The sequence below is a fragment of the Harmonia axyridis genome, chromosome 7, assembly GCF_914767665.1.
Source record: "Harmonia axyridis chromosome 7, icHarAxyr1.1, whole genome shotgun sequence".
In the NCBI taxonomy this organism is placed as follows: domain Eukaryota; kingdom Metazoa; phylum Arthropoda; class Insecta; order Coleoptera; family Coccinellidae; genus Harmonia; species Harmonia axyridis.
The window spans coordinates 31,109,068-31,130,446 of NC_059507.1; the positions used below are offsets into that span (position 1 = coordinate 31,109,068).

At 31.7% G+C, this 21,379-nt stretch overlaps 5 protein-coding genes across 6 annotated transcripts; 2 read left to right on the forward strand and 3 right to left on the reverse strand.

Annotated features, from left to right (window-relative positions):
* Positions 1–156: 156 nt before the first annotated feature.
* Positions 157–9,390, reverse strand: LOC123685016 (regulator of telomere elongation helicase 1 homolog). The gene is made up of 11 exons (XM_045624570.1): positions 8,612–9,390; positions 7,853–8,093; positions 5,671–5,999; positions 5,371–5,559; positions 4,020–4,132; positions 2,932–3,138; positions 2,452–2,872; positions 2,141–2,380; positions 1,081–1,325; positions 554–638; positions 157–496 (listed from the first exon to the last, which is right to left on the reverse strand). The coding sequence occupies exons 1-11, from the start codon at positions 9,083–9,085 to the stop codon at positions 284–286; spliced, it is 2,757 nt and encodes a 918-aa protein (XP_045480526.1). The 5' UTR covers positions 9,086–9,390; the 3' UTR covers positions 157–283.
* A 1,366-nt stretch (positions 9,391–10,756) lies between these two features.
* Positions 10,757–11,988, forward strand: LOC123685017 (FGFR1 oncogene partner 2 homolog). 2 transcript variants are annotated; one of them, XM_045624571.1, is made up of 4 exons: positions 10,757–11,070; positions 11,121–11,299; positions 11,353–11,551; positions 11,624–11,988. In XM_045624571.1, exons 1-4 carry the CDS (start codon positions 10,936–10,938, stop codon positions 11,726–11,728), a joined length of 618 nt encoding a protein of 205 aa, XP_045480527.1. In that variant the 5' UTR covers positions 10,757–10,935; the 3' UTR covers positions 11,729–11,988. The 2 variants fall into 2 exon arrangements, with proteins under 2 accessions (XP_045480527.1, XP_045480528.1); XM_045624572.1 differs by having other exon boundaries at positions 10,760–11,070; positions 11,636–11,988.
* A 56-nt stretch (positions 11,989–12,044) lies between these two features.
* On the reverse strand, positions 12,045–12,874 carry LOC123685019 (signal peptidase complex subunit 3). Its single transcript, XM_045624573.1, has 4 exons — positions 12,653–12,874; positions 12,437–12,599; positions 12,274–12,377; positions 12,045–12,222 (listed from the first exon to the last, which is right to left on the reverse strand). Exons 1-4 carry the CDS (start codon positions 12,793–12,795, stop codon positions 12,093–12,095), a joined length of 540 nt encoding a protein of 179 aa, XP_045480529.1. The 5' UTR covers positions 12,796–12,874; the 3' UTR covers positions 12,045–12,092.
* Positions 12,875–13,083: 209 nt separating this feature from the next.
* Positions 13,084–14,094, forward strand: LOC123685021 (single-stranded DNA-binding protein, mitochondrial). Its single transcript, XM_045624575.1, has 4 exons — positions 13,084–13,237; positions 13,293–13,374; positions 13,437–13,545; positions 13,625–14,094. Exons 1-4 carry the CDS (start codon positions 13,223–13,225, stop codon positions 13,842–13,844), a joined length of 426 nt encoding a protein of 141 aa, XP_045480531.1. The 5' UTR covers positions 13,084–13,222; the 3' UTR covers positions 13,845–14,094.
* On the reverse strand, positions 14,038–18,240 carry LOC123685020. The gene is made up of 4 exons (XM_045624574.1): positions 18,081–18,240; positions 17,580–17,762; positions 16,334–16,450; positions 14,038–14,273 (listed from the first exon to the last, which is right to left on the reverse strand). The coding sequence occupies exons 1-4, from the start codon at positions 18,136–18,138 to the stop codon at positions 14,116–14,118; spliced, it is 516 nt and encodes a 171-aa protein (XP_045480530.1). The 5' UTR covers positions 18,139–18,240; the 3' UTR covers positions 14,038–14,115.
* Positions 18,241–21,379: the final 3,139 nt, after the last annotated feature.

Consider the following 21,379-nt stretch of genomic DNA (forward strand, 5'->3'; position numbering starts at 1 on the left):
TTATTATTTTACAGTTTCCAGAAAATTTCTGAAAGGTGGGTGAAATAGTTATTTTAGGCTTGAATTCAATAATATTTAAACATTTATAACAGAATTGAGAGTTTTATCACATTGGAAATGATAGACCAAAATGCATTTCAGAATTAAAAGCCAATATGTCAATTAATAGAGTAATAAGTCCTCAGTATATTTAGTAACTCATGTAAAATAAATATCAAAAATATATTTACAAAGAAATCATATGAATATGAACATCTTGCTTCTATTTACAAAAAAATAATGTTTATCGATATTGTTCCCAAAATCTTTTGAACTCATCTTTCTGATCTTTATCCACATATTTTTCTACGCCTTGTAGAAGATACCTCAAGTTATGTCTGGACCCAAAAATTTCATCGAGTTTTTCTTTTAATTCCTCTATATTCTTATTTTTTTGATACAATTGTAATACAGATACAAATGTTTTGAAAGTATTTGCATCAAAAGCCTTACGAACCTATAAAACATTCAATTAGTAGAAAAACAAATAATATATAAGTAATGTTAAAAATACCATTGCAATATATTCTTTGGTACTATCGGAGACTGCTTGATTCTCATCTGCTGAAGCCGTTTCAGTGGAAGAATTGGGTACTAATCTGCAATAGGAAAAGTATAGATGCTTAGCATGTTAATTCAATGAGCGATATTTTATCAAGATAATTATGACTTTCACTACCGGTCTGACAATTTCGGGCTTTTTAGCTGTGATCTAGTTTTTCATCTGATGTTTTACCTACTACTATGGTAGTCATATTTCCGGACACCGAGTCATCCAATGGTTCATTAGCAAAATTATGCTGATCTTTGTTTGATTTTTGAAACATCAAAACAAACCAGATCTCTCCTCACCTTGCCCACAAATCAAAATAAAAATATGACTATAGGAGACAGGATATTTCTATGCAATTTATTCCCCAATTTTATAGTAAGTATTAATTTATATTCACCATAACTCTCCATGCAAATAAAATGAAATGAACATAAATCAAAATTTCACATGAAAATGAGAATTTAATTGACGAGAATCAAATTACTAACCTTATTTTCATTTTTTTCGAAATTCCTCCTAACTGTGCTCCTACTCTTTTCCTATATCCTTTCAATCTATCATTTGTTGAAGAACTTTCTTCATGGAGTGATATACTTGAGGATTCTTTACTTGAACCACTTTCATCGGAGCTAAACTGGAAACAGTTGTAACCACTTTTGGGAACTTGTTTATTTGCACTACTCTCTTGTATGGATAGGCCTGCAGTAGCTTTCTTGTTGAGTGAAAGGGGAAACTGGCAGAAAATTAATTATTTTATTACATATTTAAATGGAAAATAGAGCAGAAAACAAAATATTCAATATAATAAATCAAAGTAAAAATTACTTAAGATTTATCACGATTATTTAATTCTCGTGTCAGAATTGAATTGGTGGTGACAAGATTACTTTTTCAATATGAATTAGACTAAAACATAATATTGGTTTTATAATATTTTCTTATAACATCCAACATTCATTTGATGTTGAGAAAGCGTTTTTTCCATTATTTTTCGATTCTTCCATTATCTTTTATTTCATTTGAAAATAATTTTTATGCAAGTAATAAACCTATTCAATAGTATTTAATTGTGTAATAGTACTTTGATTCACTAAAGCAATCTGTTAAAGGTAAGAAAGAATTTAATGTTATTTCAAGTTCAAACTCTCAAAATAATTAGCATATTTCAGTGTAGAAAATGGAAATTCGCAGAAAAACTCAAAGGAAAAAAATGCAAATTACATATGTATTCATCGCAAAATTGACATCATCGTAAATTTGCAAAATCCAATTATGAATTATTTGAGTTTTAGTACTTTTTTGCATATTTATTAACATATTTTTGGTGTTAATTTTATGTATAAGTTACTTGAAGATTTCACTACTATTCAATAGCCTATTGTTACTCATATTAAAGTGATTTGTTGTTCATAAAGATCATTAAGTATTATTTATAGTTCAAATTATCAATTTGAAATCTGTGCAGCAAAATATTAAAAAAAATTAAATCATAAGACTCATCCAAGTTTTATCTTTAATGATTTCTGATAATCCCCAAAATTCTCTCACCTGTTCTACTGCATTTTTATAGAATAATCTGAGATCTCTAGTTATCTCCCCAAAATTTTGCACAATTTTTATTCTTTCTCTTAGCCATAATGATAACTGTGACTGAATATTTGGATTCTTGAAACGTTCATCTAACAATAAAATAGCCCCATAATCATTTTTATGTCGTATTACTCTTCCAATAGCTTGGTTTACTGCTCTGCAGGCTTCCAAAGTATACCATTTGTCTCCGCCAATGTACTAAAAAAATTTGTTGATTTAATTGAATTCAATGTCATAATATTTCAACAGATACTGGAACAATTATTCACCTCTTGATTCGAAGATCTACAAGTGTCCAAATATCTTTTTTTCAGAATCACTCTAGGATCTTTCATGGGTGGAAAGGGTAAACCAACAATAATGACTCCTCTTCCATTCAGATCTGCAAAATCCAACCCTTCCGATATTTTGCCTCTACAAACTCCCATGAATATTGCTCCTTTAGCACTTGGATCTTTAATTTTGTCATAGTATTCTGTCATCGCATTTGAAAATGAAACTTTATCTCTGGGTTCAGTGTAAATTGATTTCAAATTACTGATACCACTCCAAATACCTTGTTTCTGCCAGTATTCCATGCATTTATTCATAAGTGGGTATGAAGGGAAAAAGATTAACAGACCATTAGGTATTAGTCTGGTCATATTCATGATTGTTGATCCTAAAGATCTCAAATAGTTCTCGTTATCCCTAAAAGATTGCTTTATCATTTATCTTTTTTTTCACATTTACGTTGCTATTTTACTAACCTATTTTGATAAGAGCAACTTAATCTTTCATTATCAGGACCATGAGATATGATTCTGACACAAAGTTGAGTATCTTTGACAACATGGGGGTTCTCTAAATGAACAGGGTTTTTGAATTCCAATTCAGTGATAAGTGGCTTCAAAGGTGCTAGTGTACCACTGGTCAGAATGCAGCAACGTACTCCTTCATCAAGCAACATTTTCATTCTAAAATCAATTTTGGCGATATTGTATGAACACACATTTTTAGGCAGTGCTTCCTAGACATAGTTAAATAGGTTTTTCACCAGACGTTTTGCCTACAACTGCGGTAAGCATCTTCAGAGATTTCTCGTCAGTCAGTAAAAAATTCGCAAATCTTGTTGAAAGGCATGATATGGAATCATTTTACAATCTGAACATTTATAAAATACCTTCCAATTACTGTGGTAAAGTTTACAACGGAACAACAAAAAGAAGCATTCATACACAGAGTTGCCAATTGTATTGAAAAGATATCTCCACACTTGGTTGCCCTTCCAACAGACAAAATTGTTCTTGAAATTCTCTCAACCAATGAAAATTTCACTACCTTAAAATTAATTTGGATACTATCAAAATATATAAGCATATCAATAATATAAAAACGAGAGTAGATAAATCAATCGTTCATAGCACCTAGTCACTTGCAATATTCACTGGAACAAAACCAGCCAGAAGTGGAGGGAACCACTTACCCTCTCTCCACCTAATCAAGAAAATATAATTTCAGTTTCAGGAGAACAACAATAAATCTGAGCATTCTAGTGTTGACTTACTATCTACCACTTAAAAATCTATGAAGATGGCAACTGCAGTTGCAGACGCAACATCAGATGAAAAAAAAAAAAAAATTGGACCACATATAGAAAACCTAAAATTTTTTAACTCTGTTTAACAATAAGTTAGTGAAAGGCATTTGTTATAGGACTTTTAGTCCTTGAGATTAGCAGATTAATTATTCAAGAATCGCTAAATGGCATCAAATTTTTATTTGCCATTTCTAACATGGTAATATTAAATCAGTTGAAGGAAAAATGTACTTGAAAGAGTACAATGGAACAACTTACCCAAATCCTGGACTGAAACACCAATAACTCAACACTCTGCAAGAATCTTTGCTTGATTTAGTGAACCAAGAACTGCCTTCTTTCTTCTTTGGCTCCTCAACAATAATGTGAACCTTGATAGGAAATAATCTTCTAAGATATATAATAGTTATTTATAATACAAGTGCAGAAGGCATTGATATTCTTCCACGAGTTTTTGAATGAACGAGTGGTAGAATTAGCCTTCTGTACGAGTATTATACATTATTTTCTCTAATTCATTGCATTTTTATTAAAATTAATGAAATATTTCCATAAATATCATTTAGTGATTTTTGCATTGAAAAATGTTGGTTGGCAGAACTGATTTCTTTAAGGCAAATTGATGAATTGACAGATAAAGCCGTGGCAGAAAGTTCGGAGTACCAACATATAATAATAAAATATAACCATGAAAACTGTGTGTTTCTGATATATTCTCGCACGATTTTGTTCTACAAGATGTGGAAGAATGAACGGAATAACCACAGAATTAGAGGAAAAATATTTCATGTCATACCAATTTATTATTTTGAATTTATTGCTTAGTATTTATGAGTACATTATGTCCTTGGGCATAATCTGAATAAAACATTCGACTAATTTGTGACAAGGAGTATTGTCAATACACGAAACTCATTTTTCAATATCTCTATACTGACTTAGCTCTCTATTCCGATATTTTGAAGCTTGGTACTAACGAGATAAAGGTGGTATGTTAGACGCCTAGAAACCCTGGTGTGTGCACCGATTTGATTTTGTATCGTACTTTTTTGGGATAGTTCAACTGTTGTTTGGGCTAGAACTTAGCAGAGTTCTGTAAGATGGTGCAGAATTGTTTGAATTCCCCCTGTCTATCGGCGTTTAAAAATGTGGAAACTTTCGCAATAAATTACAATTCAGTTCATATTGATGATGAAATTTGATGACAGACGGCTATTGGTTTATTCAAAGTATAGAAAACTGTCACAAGCATAGACTATAAAATATTATTATTCTATACTCAAAAGTTACAAGAGTCGAGAAGCATGAGAAATGTCAAATATAAATGATGTATGCACCATCTCAAACTCTAATGATCTCTCAAAATCAAGTAGACAAAAAATCTCACCAGGGTTTCTAGGCATCTTAGTGGTATGGCACTGGCGAAATTTTAAAATTGTAGATGTAATAAATAATAATAATAAATAATTAAGTGGTATGACATAAACGTTTGTATATACCAAGGGTAATAAGAGAATTACGACAAACCCTAGGATTTGCAAAGTCGTCACCTTTAGGGCATAAATATCTACTTAATGGCCTTGGTACATTGAAAACTATTGTGATTTACCTTATAGCATTTATCAACTCTTTCTTTGAATTTGACAGAATTATCCATATATATGACTCTTAGAGCCTCCTCCATTAATTTCAATGCGTTACCTTTTCTTTTGAAAGGACCCTCTTCTGCTGCAATATTCAAAAATTCTACCAACTTTTCGAGTAGGGCTATAATGATTTGGTGATTTTCACATTTTATCTGAAAATTTTTACGTGAATGACCACAAAAGTTGCACAGAGATTACATTTAAATAGGCTATCATATGATTTCTTACCAAATGATAGACAAAATAGTTAAAAATGTGCTTACCCCTGCCTTAGCTAATAGCTCAAAAATAAAAGTACCACCAAATGTAGTACCCTCAGGGTTTTTACTCAATGGAATTGCATCCAGTTCTTTCTCTAAATCAAGTAGAACCTGTTTCAACACAATTAGATCATCGGGAGAAAAATCTCTAGATTCACTTTCATCATCAAATGCTGCTGGTTGTTCAGTAAGCATTTTCATTATCGCTGTAACTTCTTCAATTGCAAGAGCTAAATCGGTTGATTTTATTTGTAAGGAAGCTGATTCTTCACACATTTTTTCCACATTATGAGCTTCATCAAGAATAATGATGTTATTCGCCAATTCAATGCCTGAAATAATATTACCAAGAAAAATTATATTGAACATCTTACATTTAATATCTAGTTTTTCGATAGGAAAAATCTAGTGAATGACTGTCACATTTTTTTCATTTGTAAAACATTATCACAAAATAGTATTCCTTCAATTCTTCATCAATTTCAAGGGAACAAATTTTTTCTCATATTCTGAAGCGTATAGTTTTCTAAAGAAGTTTCTAGTAGAATTTGTTTACATGAGAGACCTCTTTTTTTTACAAATTTTCACTTCCTTAAAGCTTTTGCATTTATTTGGTACCGATATGTATATCGGGTGTCCCAAGGTGAGTGGCCTATTAGATTATTATGGAAACTATTGATGGTAAAGATTTCAAATTTTGTGGATAGATATTTGGCCATGTAAGGTACATTTTTAAAATAATTTCACATTTCCAGTGTTGCCGGATGTACGACAATTTGGCAACAACTTTGTTATTTTGAATAGGACATCCGGTATTTCTATTTTTTTTATGATACTCCATAAAATATTGAATCTATTCACTCTTACTTGTCTATCCCTATCTTCAACGGTTTTTGAGTTATTAATTATTTTTCGAAATTTTTGATCAAATTGGCGTATTACGAAAATGACTCTAGTTCGCTCAATATTTGAGATTTAAGTCAGAAATTTTGCAAGTCGTTAGATATTGATCTGATCTGTGTCACTGCTCTTGAATTATGGTTGTCAATAATACAGGACGGACCAAAAAAATTCATCATTTGCCAAGTTACAAAATTGTGAAAAAGTCTATTTTTTCAAATTAGACACCTAGTATATTTTTAAATTTTTGGAATCAATACAACACACTCTACAATTTTTCTATTCACGTCCCTATACCTATCTCAACTGGATTCCGAGTTATATGCGTTTATTAGATTTCACATTGATTCAATAAGTGTTAATATCTTTTGTATTGTTATGTTCTCTATGTGGTTCATAGATCGATATATCAATGAATTAGTTCAATCCATAAATGTCAAAATAAACAATAATTGCCTAACAGGTGTTTTGTTCCGAGGTTTTTCTATAAATAATGGCTCAAGAAAGATATACACATATAACGCATATAACTCGGAATCCAGTTGAGATAGGTATAGGGACGTGAATAGAAAAATTGTAGAGTGTGTTGTACTGATTCCAAAAATTGAAAAATATACTAGGTGTCTAATTTGAAAAAATAGACTTTTTTACAATTTTGTAACTTGGCAAATGATGATTTTTTTTGGTCCGTCCTGTATTATTGACAACCATAATTCAAGAGCAGTGACACAGATCAGATCAATATCTAACGACTTGCATAATTTCTGACTTAAATTTCAAATATTGAACGAACTAGAGTCATTTTCGTAAAACGCCAATTTGATCAAAAATTTCGAAGAATAATTAATAACTCAAAAACCGTTGAAGATAGGGATGGACAAGTAAGAGTGAATAGATTCAATATTTTATGGAGTATCATAAAAAAAATAGAAATACCGGATGTCCTATTCAAAATAACAAAGTTGTTGCCAAATTGTCGTACATCCGGCAACACTGGAAATGTGAAATTATTTTAAAAATGTACCTTAACTGGCCAAATATCTATCCACAAAATTTGAAATCTTTAACATCAATAGTTTCCATAATAATCTAATAGGCCACTCACCTTGGGACACCCGATATATATTTGTTTGGTAATTCTGATTATTTATTTTGTATTTGGACATAATCAATACCTGTATGGATATGTGATTGAATAAATTCTTCTTTCTCTATATTATTGGTGAAGGAATGAAATGAAATATTCTACATAGGTTCACTTGGAGTATTGAAAAATATTTTTTACCTAAAGTTTTTCTAAATCTAGGCTCCAAAAGGTAATTATATGGCATGAATATAATGTCAGCACTCGATTTGAGTTCTTTAGCCATGAAGTAAGGACAAAATTTATGAGACTTTCCCATGGCAACCAAATCTTCAATATCAACTATATTTGTATTCCTTATTAATGGGTCTTCTTTCTTCTTTGACAAATTATTATAGAAATTACAGGTTCTTGTTTTTGTTTTGATATTACACATTGCTATCTGGAATAAATTCTGTTTAATGGAGATATTCTACTATAATTGACTCTTTTATCAGATTTCCCAAAAACGAGAAAATTTCAATTGAACAACTAATTTTCTTTTTCACCTGAAGATTAATGAAGATCAATTATTATTATTTTATATCTAAAGTATTCATAGGATTTCAAAGAATATAACTTCTCTTAAAAAATCCATACATTTGTAGTGAGTAAAATATAAATGAAAATAACAGAAATGGATATTACAACATGAAACAGTGTGTAATGTTTCAATGAAAAGAAGTATTATATTTTTTTGCTTCAATAAACTTATTTATTATTATTATTATTCACACATGCTTCTGATACCTATTGGATAGAAGAAGCTCTAAAAAAATTTTAGACAATTATCCCCCAGGGTATGTAACGGTCAGTTATTATGGACCGTGACATGCCGCAGGGGACATGTGCCACATATAATTTGAAATGGGCAAAACCTATGGTTGCAGTAAACGTGTTAAATACATAGATATGTCGTACCTTGGTTTGATTGTTTTGTTCCTTGACAACTTCAGAATGAATACACATCTGTTCTCTAGATCCTATAACACATGCTTTCATGTGATTGTATGAGGTCAACTTCATTTCACTCACTGCTTGAGTTAGTTGGGTATGAGTTCTAGATGCATAGATTATAGTTGGAACGCCGAGGAATGATTTTCCACCCATTCCACCTTTTACACCTAATTGATCCTGAAGTCTTTTCATGAAATCATCTTCTTTGTTTTCAAACATGAGTCCCTGCTCTAATTGCCAATGAGCTTTCTTGGCTTCTAACCACGCTAGTGTAGAACATAAAAGGGACAATGTTTTTCCTGTTCCCGTTGGAGACTCCAGAATTCCATTTCGTTCCAAAGAAAGACACTCAATTACTTTACTCATATAATTCTTCTGAATATCATAAGGTTCAAAAGGGAATATTACGTCTATGTCATTTATTTTAGTAATAACCATTGTGGAAATTTTTGAATAGATCTCACAACATATACGAATTTTCAACTTCAAATTATATAAAACAAATTCTATTCATATTTCTTTGATTTTAAATTTACCAGATTCTTGGGAGAAACAAAACAGGAATTGTCGAATAATTTTCCTTGACAGTATTGATAATTGATTGTGATCTTAGTAACTACAAAAAGTAAATATTAATGTCTTAAAATAACGTTTTCTAAAAAGTATATTCTTATTAATTTTCAAACTGTTTAAATTTCAACGAATCTGTATCGGTTCTATAACCATAACCTAAATCTGAGATTCCATAGATATTGAAGTGACATGATGTCACTGTCACATCTGTGAAAATAAAAGTAGGGATAAAAGGCTAAGTGGCGATGTCTGAGACGAACTACCCAAAATGGGTAACACCTACCTGTATAAAAAAAAGTGTAATATAAAGGAATGATTTTATTACTTTGAATTAGTATTTTAGATATTTATGTTCTCATCTAAATAATAGAATCTTATCAAAAAGGGAGTAAATAAAATTTCTCATTATTACCACCAACCCTTAACATTTTTCATTAAAAAGGAAAAAACACGATAAATTCATTATTGTAATAACACCTTCAGGCTGGTAAAGCGTATGAGGACGAAAATCTGGTAAAGCAATTATTTAGCACAGTATAGTTATACATGTAGTATCATCATGGATTATACAAGTCTTTGGTTAAATCATGCCTAACATGGGTATAAATATTGCTTCAAATATGTTTGCTATTTATTGCGGTAATAAGATATCACACTTAACTTATTCTGTATTTTGTTAATAAACTTTTCATACTATTTAAACAATAATACAATCCTCTGAATTCACAGTGTTTACTTAGTACTACTAATAAATAAATTCAATCACTTAGGATATCTCTATATCTTTATAGAAAGATCACTTTCCGTTCGGAAGTGAATAATAATAAGAAGCAGAGGATTTATTTCTTCACCTCCTCGTAGACTGATCATTTAAGAGAGATTGTTTACTTATTGCATTTATAAGTATTACAATCATTGAACTAATTAATTCTATGATTACAATGCATATGGTATTACATTATAACTCGATCTCATGTAGATATGCTGAAAAGGCTGACGTTTGCAGAAATAAATGAAGCGTTTTAACAACTCTACTGCTTTTTTTTAACATTCCAACACAGGATTATATGTAGCCAATATTCAAGATTAGTTGCTTCTCTTAAAATGTTGAATTTGTATTAAACTCACGTCCTGATATGTTTCTACTGTTTGGATAAGAAATTAGTTATCTAAAATACTATTTTCAAATTATTTTTTGTGATATTAATTCCTTTTTTCGATTTAATTGGTGAATTGTTCTGTATTAACAGGGAGATCAGCTGATTTTTCCCATTTACAAGTTGTTTTGTACACAGATGGCGCAACCTACCTTTGAATCGCATTACTCACGGAACCGGAAAATTCACCAAACCCGAGTCGCCTGCCTGAATGTTCCTAATCAAAATCTTATCGGTGGATTCACCAAATATTTCTAAACATCTTATTTCAGGCAATTGAAGCCAAATTGAAACTGCAGTTTTCTGGCGAAATATTTGGTATTCTAGGTTGGAAAAGTAAGTAAACACTTTATATAGAGAACTCTATAAGTTGTCATTAATTCTATGTTATTAAGACGTAGACGTGTTTTTTGTTACCTTTTCGAATTTTAGTGACAATGTTTGTTCTAAAATGATTAATTTAAATTTGTATTGAAACTGTAAATAGCCTCATAGCTTAATTTTCATCAGGGGACTTCGTTTGAAAAACTGATCAAGTTAGGTTTGTTATTGGGGACTATGTCGCTCACACTACAACAAGTTATTTGTAATGCCTCAAGATTAGCAAAGAGATTACAGGAAGAGGATGAGATTGCTGATACTTTGCTGAGTGAAACGAATCAAATACATCAGAAAATTGATGCAATGAAACAGGTTATAGAAGGATGTTATTATTTTTCACTTTCTATAACAGTGTACTTCAGTTTCAGGAAGATGTAGAGCATTTAAACGATGTTGCTAACCAAAAACCACACTCTCAGTTGATAGCTAACATACAGAAAGAAAATAGACTTTTGAAAGAAATCCAACAGGAAAATAGGGAGTTACGTGCTGCTTTAGAAGAGTATCAAACTACCTTAGAACATATTATGTTCAAATATAGGTGAACTTTATTGTCTGCAAATTTGAACATTTTTATTTGTGTTTGGATTTCAGACAGCACACTGCAGAAAAAATTTATAAAACCAGAATTAACTTTAAAAATCTTCAGAACAATGAATATCATAACATTATAAGAAAACAAGCTGAAAAAATACAAGAAATGGCTGCTGTTATGCAGAAAGCTGCAGAATTAGGGGAAGATAACTGTAATGCAGATGTTGAAAATGCTACAAAGCTCACTACAGAAAATAAGGTACCAATTTCATTGGGAACTATTTACATAAATATTCTAGTTTGTGATATTTTTTCAAATTATATTGGTAAGGTAATTTTGCAGGGTTTGAGGGAAATTCTTGGTATATCAAACCAATATGGTTCAATAAAGTTAACCATGGAAGATAAAAATATTCAGACTGAACCATTAACTTGAGTGAATATGTTGATAATTTATGGTGATTCAATTACCTATTACAAACTGGTGAAAATCAGATGCTCACTAAGTGTATTACTAGTTTTAATTATTTATAATCTTATAGTTTCTGTATTTCTTTTGAATATATGAATTCTGCACATAAATAAAGAATGCCATTTCATCTTACGTTTATAATAAAATAATCTAATTTGATGATAATTGATCTTCTGGTACATTAAAATTGGCAGAATTTTTGAATAAATTATTTCGAAGTAAAATATTTTTTTAATTCTTCTAAAATAATAATTTTTTCCTAAAGTAATGAAACTCTATGTTATAAAAAAAGAAATTAACACTTTTTTATTAGTAAAAAACCAATTCTTTACATTCTTGAAGTAGTATATTCTACTGGAAATTCAAAAGAGTGAGATCCATGAGCAAAAATATTTGGTAGAAATCCAGCATTGGGAATTATATTCCAAGACAATGTGAGGGTTATATTTTTGTTACCTCTAAAAAAAAATAGTCAGCATGTATAACATTGAGTATTTCAGCAATATTACCTTAAACCATTTCCATCATCCCAAAAGTAATATTTGGTATTCATGTTTTTATAATTCAGTTTAGCATTTTCACCCCTCAAAATAATTCTATCCCAAAGAACAACCTGTAATATAAATTTTTTAAATTGGCGAAAATGTTTGCACGCATTTTATTCATTAATACCTGATTCAATTTATTGTTGGCAGTTTCATACTCTGCAGTTAAATACAGAAACAATTGTTTAACATTCCAGTTGAACAAGTTTGTGAGGTCTGTTTGCAAATCTAATGTTAAGAATCCAAGATCATTCTTTTCCCTAGAGGCACTATAGTCGGGAACATTTTTCCTATAACATGAGATCTTTTTTAAAACTGAAAATATGGTAAGTAATTCACTTACACGACTATTTTAACAGGGGTTATATCGGCTTCAGTTTTGTAATTCAAAAACACCGTTGTGATAAAGCAAGCAAATGTTAAACAGGCCAATACACTTAACGTATAAGCTAGAAGGGCATTGCCTCTTTGTAAAAAAGAATGCATTTTATTGGAATTTCAATTCTTTGCTATTTAATGTTTTCAAACTTGACACATAACCAATTAACCTATTGTCAAAATTCGGGCCACGTCTGTCTATTTCTTAAGGCCACGTCAAGTTTAAATCTTCAGTGTTCGAATGTTATCCGTTATTTTCACATTAAACAATATTTGAAAAAAACGGGATTACAATATTAATTTTTCATTATGATTTCAATATATTATTTAGTTTAAATATATGCTGATCTATAATATTTTTTTTATGAATCGATTAATTGATATACAATACATCCTAATAAAAACAAAGATGAAAATTTTTTATGACATTTTTTTTAACCCAACTTATTTAACCTAACTTTTTTTAACTCCCTGGTTGTTTCCGATCATATTTTATTTTATTGAACCTATATTACCTGTATATAGATAGAAAACAATGTTTCGACTAAAGGTAATTTTTGATGGTTATTATTAACATTGCTTATATTTTTTTCAAATATTTTCAGAATATTAGTTCTACTCTCCACAAGTTCGTAAGATATAGTTCTGAAACTACAACTTCTCAAGAACCTGCAAGAATTGAAAAAAGTAGGTTTTAAATCATATTTCAGTACTGACTTTAATTTATCTCTAATCAAAAAATATTTAAGCTATCAATAGTGTACAACTTTTGGGAAGAGTTGGAGCTGATCCTCAAAGGAAAGGTTCTGATCAGCATCCTGTGGCTGTTTTTTCTGTGGCTACGCACTCAAATTACAGGTAAATATTTATAAGGGAATAATTGCATACCTGTAATTGCAGAAAATGTGTCAAATTAGTAATCTCATTATGTTCAAAGGTATGAATCAGGAGAATTTTTACAAAGGACCGAATGGCATAGAGTGATATGTTTCAAACCTGGTTTAAGAGAAACAATACTCACTTATCTGAAAAAAGGACAGAGGGTGCATGTAACTGGTAGAATAACTTATGGAGAAGTAAGAGGGGAAGATGGCAAACCTAGAACTACTACTTCAGTTGCAGCAGATGATGTAATATTTTTCCAAACTTCTACTTAAATTTTATGTGGAATAAAGAAGAAATTTTAAGAATTAAGTCCTCAGTTGAACTAAAATGAAGTAATATCTGATACTTCACATTTCAATATGCAAATGTTCACAATATTGAAATTTGTCTTGAACAGTTTTACAAGTTATTAAGTTTTATTTATTTTACTTCATAATCTTGTAAGTTTTAAGAGAGATACACACATTCTGTTTTATATCTTTATTTATATTATGTGTGAGAACTGAAATACAACTTTTCTAAGAAAATTTTTTTTTATTTTACTTAAAAATGTAGATTACATGGCTTGTATAGTCCTTGTCCTGAAACACAGGCACAAACTTCTACTTCAAAGTCATTAATCTTTTGGGTGAAACATCCTTTCCTAACAGGTTCTTCTCCAACAACTTGAACTTTAGTGCACATGTATGTAGCATTTGTCACTACAAATAATAAAATAGTAGGTTTGAATGTTTGCTTTTTTAAAATCAAGAAATATTCTAATATAGTTTATTTTCAAATAAAAAATCGGCGATTTTCATATAGATGTATTAAATATAAAGTGAATTGGAATATTTGCAGTAGTAAAAAGGTGCAAGTATTCGATTTTTTTAAAATTTAATTCAAATGTTAATAAGTGAAGTCGAGATGAGCTTTTGAGCATTTGTAACAGGAAAACAAAATGTTTGTAATTTTCAAATTTTGAGTTATTTAATGATTGGGTTCGGGTCATTTATGATGAATTCTAGGTCAAATTCAATTCTGTACGTGTACAAGATAACTCTCGAACGAAATGAGTTTGAAGATTAGAAAATTTCAGGGTTCGCGAGTATATCAGGTAAGTTTCTAAATGAGAAACATCGGTCGGATCGCAAAATATGTCCAGAAAACGTTCAATGGATGGAACCAAGCCAATTTTTTAAGGTGATTGCGTTGTTTCATCCCTAGATCACTGATGTGATTGTCAGTTTTCCACTCTGTGATCTTTGCGAATTACACCTTCCATTTCTATAACGGATGACTTTGCCAGATTGAAATCGAACTTACAGCACGCGGTGTTACAAGCGGTCACCCATCCAACTCCTAACTACGCTCGACGGTGCTTGGCTTCAGTGTTCCTAACGCGAGCTGACAATTTAAAAGTGTTATGGGCAACTTTGATGTAGTGGATGTTTTTGAAATCTCGCAATATTGTTTTTCTTATAATAACATTTGGGGTTATATAGTTCAAAGGTAAATAATTTCGAAATGTTTCTGAATGAATAATTCCAAGATGTTTTTGAAATCTAATAGTATAAAGTTCCGAACATTAACATTTGAGTTAATTTTGAAACGTTTTGAATATTTATGATGGGAATATTTTTGAAATGGTTCAAAATATTTTGAATCATATATATGATTCGAAGAGTTTCAAAAGTATATGATTCAGAAGTGTTTCATATGTTACAGAACATTCTGGAATGTAACAATGCAATATTCCGAACGCGGTTCTGAATATTCACAATAGGGGTAATTTTGAAATATCTCATATACATCTCATGTATACTGGGTTGGGTGTCCAGAATTTGTTTTGCTCTCGGTTTAGTTGAAAATATTCAATAACGTTGTTAGAAATTTTATTCCTCACATAATCTACACACGTACTGTATAATGTGACTTTTTTCCACAATAACCATAAAAATTCTCATTTACATTACTTAAAAATCAACGGTGGATTTACCAGCAGGCTGAAGGCATAAGGATCGGCATATTGAGCCTATTAATTTTTTAATATTTCAATTCACAGAATTGAAAAAAAATTTGTTATACACAGACACTGAGTACGAATTTCGAAAATTGAAGAAAAATTAAAATATTCTACATAAAACGAAACATGGTCTACAGAGCCAAACACTCAATATCTCAAGATCACTACATGAACAATTGCTACATGCTTTGTAAAATATACTAATGAATAAGATTTCGTAGGATGATATGATATATATTGCCTAATTAATGATTTTCCGAATTTAAAGTCTCGCAAAAAGGTAATGCTTTTAAAATTTAACTTAAACTGTAATATTAACTGATAATTAAGAAAGAAATTTGCTGCATTGTAATAAAAAATATTTATTAACGTGCGCCAAATGTATACTTTCTGTGTAAGCGTTATTCATATTATGTAAGTATTGAATAGTTTCAAGACGTTTACTTCATCTTTCTTTGAAAGTGGTACATTATCGAGATATTCTTTGCTTAAAATAATGTTCTTTGATAATTCTTTGCTGTGAAAACAATCGAAGATCTGACACAGTACTTAGTTCTTAATGTTGAGGAAAAAGTTGATGCAACGAGGATGATGGAACACAAATCATAAAGTTAGATTTTCATTGATAGAAAATGTAAATGATATTATATTATTGTGATCTATAAGGTATCAAAATTTAGAGGCAGCAAAAATTGAACATAGCCTACAGACGGCAAATCTGTAAATCCTCCACTGTCAAAAATTAATAGAACTTACTTGCGCCATTGTAGTAATATGCATATCTTGCACAAACTTGCCCACTTGAACGACGACAAACAATACTAGATTTATGGTATTTCCAAAGATAGTCCATATCTGGAAAAGTGCCATTGTCTGCAAACAAAGAAACAGGATTATGCAAAAAACCGCAAAAAAAAAGAAATTTTCACTTTTTTTTTAATTGTTTTCAATGTTTCCACCGCGGATTCGGATTCAGCACCTCAAACAACATGACAATCGAAGAAATCAAAACTACCCCAAAATTTTCCTGTGAAAAACACATAGTGACACATATTTGTGCCGGCTTCTCATAAAGCTCCACATAGCAACAATAAACACAGCACTCGGTGGCCTAGAGGTTAGGAGTGTAGACTCACTCACCGAGATGCGACAAGGTGCCGGGTTCGAGTCCCGGCGGCTCCCGATAATAATTCCCCAAGCGTCTGTGACACGGCACACACAATTATACCAAAGTCACACTGATGAGTCCGGTGTGTGTGCCAGGGACGAAACGCATAAGTAGGCATATGTAAAATCCTACATTGGTGACCCCGACGTGATGGGAATGGCCGTCTTAACGATGTGTCCTGGAAAGCAGAAGGTTGATGCGTAGCTCCCATATATCTGCAATTTTCCAACGAAACTCTAGACGCCCATTCCCATGACGTGCAATACGTGCTCCTTGGTCTGCCGCGGTATAGCGGACCTGAATAGGCGGCATTCACCGTCTGCACGATATCGCGAGTTGCAGCTCTGATTAGGCGGCAATCACCCTGCTGCACCGATGACCTCGTAACACGCATAAGTTTCGTTCCTCCGTCACTGAGGAGGGAGTCATGTGCCGGCTTTTCATAAAGCTCCACATAGCAACAATAAACACAGCATTCGGTGGCCTAGAGGTTAGGAGTATAGACTCACTCACCGAGATGCGACAAGGTGCCGGGTTCGAGTCCCGGCGGCTCTCGATAATAATTCCCCAAGCGTCTGTGACACGGCACACACAATTATACCAAAGTCAAACTGATGAGTCCGGTGTGTGTGCCAGGGACGAAACGCATAAGTAGGCATATGTGAAATCCTACATATTCTTATAAGATTGAGGTTTCTTGACCACGGAATTTTTATTTACATTTAATGACTTTTCGACAACCATGATGTGATCTTCAGTAGCTATGTAGGTCAGTTACTTTTAGTTCACTGCCTGTTTGTTAACTTTTCATTTTGAAGATCCTTGGGTACTCACAAGTAATCACAAATGGTGGGTTGCAAGGAATGCCTTTTGCACCACTTTCTTCCAAATAATCGGCACAGGTACTATTGTATTGGGTAGAATTATCATAGTCAGGACCCAACCATGTGAATTCGAAGCAATATGACCATTTGGAATTTAGATTTTCTTCAACTGATTTACTCGTAGAAGATTCAACTGAAAGGAAAAAATTAGACATTGAATTCGACTAATACCAATATGTTTAGTTTATTAAAGGACTATCTTAATATCTACCTTACAGTAGGTATAGAGTTTTGAACACGGAGAATTGATGGAATTTAATATCATATATTTACCGAATTTTTTACTTTGAATTATTTCAGTGAATAGGTATCCTAAATGTTCACGAAAAACTATTCGATAAAAGTTTTCAAGCTAAAAAATCACCTAGTTATCGAAAAACTTTACTACACAAATTGTTGAATTAATCAATGATATGTTTTATAGTTTTTAGTGTACAACAACAAAACTTACCCTCTAACAAGTAAATGAAACAGATTAAAGACACCAGAACCTGATAGATTAATTTCATTTTTCACCAATAAAATTAGCAAAAACATGAGGAATAAGATTATATTCGAATAGAGACAATTTAGTTCCTTCGGTTATCTAGATAATGCTTGATTATGAAAAAGATTTATCTCGATTCTATATCATATCCTCGTTTTATATCTTATCAATTCAGATTAGAAGGTGTTCCTCAATAGAAATATAATAGATGTTGATATATTTTTGTATGACTCATTATCTTTTTCAATGACTTCCTATCAAAAATAGAGATGCATATGCTTTACAGTTATTTATGCAACAACATAATGAATGGGCCCTTTAGCCTGCAAGCGTGAGAAGTCTTCTTTACACCTGTAGGGAATCTATCGATTCCCTCGAAAATATTCGAGTAAAGTTAAAGTTCGAACCAAAATGCTAAAAACAGAAGAACTCGGTGTTTAAACTTGGAATGATCAAAGCTACACCCCTAAGGGATCTGTGGAAAGGCCTTGCTAACAGTCGAATAGAAAACGGCCTGAATACCCATAAATATCGGCATTTCAGGGCGAATAATTGAATTGAGTTCAGTCCAGTCTACAACTACAACATATGTGCAACACTTGCACCGACAACGAGAAGAGTAAAGATTTTCACATCTGATCCCGAAACCGGCCAAAAAGTACCTGCGACCGAACCGCAACGACCCAAGTGTCCAGCGACACTTGTGGGTTGGAAATAAATTGAATAAGTGTTTTTATCCCGTTCTTTCATTTCCCTAATTTGTCCTTGGCCGTGAACTACTTCAGTCGCAGTATAAGAACTACAACCCACACACCTCTCAAAATCCAAAAAGAGGCTTCATATTCTAGTTTTAGATACACATAATTTTTTCTTGAATTTTCTCTGACTTTGGTATCGCGATCAACATGCAAATCTGCATGAAAATTGAAATTATTATTTTGAATCTAAATACGAAAATTCATTCGATTGAATTCGTAGTTTGCAATTACAAGGAAACAAAAATTTCGAATGGCCATATTTACGGAACCCCTTGTCGGATTTTGATCATTAATGAACTCAACCGCGACATTCCAGAACCGAACTTACCCTGAAAATCTCAAGTTTCTTCGATTTGAATGAGATTGATGGGTATATTGTGAATAACTCAAATTTTTATGTATTCAAACAACGTGAGTTCTTGAACATTTTTTTATTCGTTTCAAAAATAGCACAGTTTTGACACTTGAAAGTCATAATAGTAATTTACGTAACAAGTCCGGAAAATAGGGTTTTTTGGACGAATAGACAAAATTCCAGGACGAGCGTAAGCGAGTCCTGGAAGTCTGTGAGTCCAAAAAAACCATTTTCGGGCGTGTTGCGTACAATATTTTTTCGGCAACCATGTAAAATAACACTATCGCTGCTGCTTTCCATATTTTATTACGATTACGATAAAAAAACATGCAAATTTTTGACAACTAATTTCATATGAACTGTCAGCCGTTATCTCGGTTGCTATGGATTCTATGATTCTTTTCCGGCCTAGTCCGGGAAGTACGTACTTTCCGGACTAGGCCGGGAAATGCTACTTTCTCAGAGAAAAAGCGTCCGGGAAGTGAGCACTTCCCGGACGGTTGCCGAAAAAAAAACATTTTTTGAGTTACCCTTCCCCGCTCTAGCATTTCGACGCGATGTCTATGTATATTTTTCGAATATTCACCCGGAAATGGTCTGAAATCGTGAGGTTTGATTCACTGATCACGAAAAAGGGGTCAAATTCATTTTGTAAATTTTCTGTGTACTCGTATGTACAAGGTGAGTTCTTTACTTGTACATATATTTCAAGCGAAGATTCTTGAGGTAAAGAGAAAGACTTTTTTCTTTTACTATTTTTTCCGATGTGATTTTTTTCTCACTCAGTATAGCGGGTATTCTGGAGTTGACCGGACTTTGATGGAGTTTAATGTTCAGAAAAGATTTATTACATCAATCAAAAACTATATTTTGAAAATCATTTTCTTCGATTCTATTCAATTTACGAGATATAACTAAAAATTACATTTTTCGATAGATTTTCTACAGCCTGTATTTTTTCAACCGATCTGAAACGAAATAATGGTAGAGAAAAAAGGTGCTTCCATTGAAGAGAAAAGTGTTTCCATTGACCTCAGGAATTTTCGGTTGGAATATATGTGCAAATCAAAGACTCACCATGTTCATGATTTCTGATGTTGATCCGCGCCACTAGAACCATGGAAAACTCTAGGAGAATATCGAAAAAATGCTCAGTATTTTTGTGAATACAGATCGGACTAGAGAAATTTATATATTTAATATAATCACCCGAAAAACTAGTTTCATGTATATCTAGTAAATAAACCAAGATAAATCCACTAAAGCCAGATCCTTTGTCTATCCCTATCTACAGGGAAAATAGTAGTGTAGAATACAATAATAAAATGGAGAGATGAACAGTGCAGCGCCCAATAGTAAAACATTAAAAAGTATCATCATAAAAGAAGAAAAATTAAAGAGCATAGTTGAAAAATAAAACATTAAAAAGTATTACAAAAAATATCAAAAGTATCAAACTGTTGAAATAGTCATTAACACAATAACATTTAATTAAAAGAAAAAAAACATTAAAACATTAGTCAGTATCAACCTTCATAATGGGAATAGCGACCAAAAAATAAAAAAAGTCTTTGATTTCACCTCAAATGCTCTATGAGCCATTCTAAAAGCTATCCCAAAAGTTGATGGATTGTTGCTCTTCATAATGAGAATAAAAAATGTTTAAGCTTATTTTTGAAAATTTTTTGAACTGAAAATTGTCTGTATTTCCACAGGAAGATATCGAAACATTTTTCGTCCAAGAAAAGAAAAACTTCTTCGGCCTTTTGATTTGCGCATAAAAGGAGTGAGGTAGGTATAAATGCAAAAGGTTTTGGCATAAGTGGACTTGTTCATTAACCTTTTATTCGAAATATTTTTCCTTTTCGAGATTTTTGACAGATTCAACTTGAAAAAATCACCCGTATTTAGGAATACAGTTCTTTGGATTTCAAGGGTGCAATAAGCACATGAATGACGACCGCTCATAAGCTCAAGACCCCAATTCAGTGCTTCTCTTCGATCCTTGTTGAAATCCTTGGGAAAAAAGTATGCGAACAAGCTATTGCCTGAATCATCATTTGAAATCTAATAAAATTGTACCTTTTGTGATTCTAATGGGAAATCCTTTGATTTAATGAATGTTTCATTATATTTCAAATACAGGCTTA

Bases quoted from the DNA above. Each gene is read 5' to 3' on its own strand.
- LOC123685016 (XM_045624570.1), bottom strand. From the start codon at position 9,085: ATGGTTATTACTAAAATAAATGACATAGACGTAATATTCCCTTTTGAA. The intron at 6,000-7,852 runs GTAAAAAATATT...ATATTATTTCAG, and splicing joins TAGATTTAGAAAAACTTTAG to GCATTGAATTGGCGAATAAC. The intron at 4,133-5,370 runs GTAAATCACAAT...TTTCCTATCAAG, and splicing joins GAGTTGATAAATGCTATAAG to GTTCACATTATTGTTGAGGA.
- LOC123685020 (XM_045624574.1), bottom strand. From the start codon at position 18,138: ATGAAATTAATCTATCAGGTTCTGGTGTCTTTAATCTGTTTCATTTAC. The intron at 17,763-18,080 runs GTAAGTTTTGTT...TTTTCCTTTCAG, and splicing joins TTTCATTTACTTGTTAGAGG to TTGAATCTTCTACGAGTAAA. The intron at 16,451-17,579 runs GTGAGTACCCAA...CTTTGTTTGCAG, and splicing joins CCCACCATTTGTGATTACTT to ACAATGGCACTTTTCCAGAT.
- LOC123685019 (XM_045624573.1), bottom strand. From the start codon at position 12,795: ATGCATTCTTTTTTACAAAGAGGCAATGCCCTTCTAGCTTATACGTTA. The intron at 12,600-12,652 runs GTAAGTGAATTA...CTCATGTTATAG, and splicing joins ACCCCTGTTAAAATAGTCGT to GAAAAATGTTCCCGACTATA. The intron at 12,223-12,273 runs GTAATATTGCTG...ATTTTTTTTTAG, and splicing joins GATGATGGAAATGGTTTAAG to AGGTAACAAAAATATAACCC.
- LOC123685017 (XM_045624571.1), top strand. From the start codon at position 10,936: ATGTCGCTCACACTACAACAAGTTATTTGTAATGCCTCAAGATTAGCA. The intron at 11,300-11,352 runs GTGAACTTTATT...TTTGGATTTCAG, and splicing joins CATATTATGTTCAAATATAG to ACAGCACACTGCAGAAAAAA. The intron at 11,552-11,623 runs GTACCAATTTCA...TATATTGGTAAG, and splicing joins AGCTCACTACAGAAAATAAG to GTAATTTTGCAGGGTTTGAG.
- LOC123685021 (XM_045624575.1), top strand. The intron at 13,375-13,436 runs GTAGGTTTTAAA...AAAATATTTAAG, and splicing joins ACCTGCAAGAATTGAAAAAA to CTATCAATAGTGTACAACTT. The intron at 13,546-13,624 runs GTAAATATTTAT...TTATGTTCAAAG, and splicing joins GCTACGCACTCAAATTACAG to GTATGAATCAGGAGAATTTT.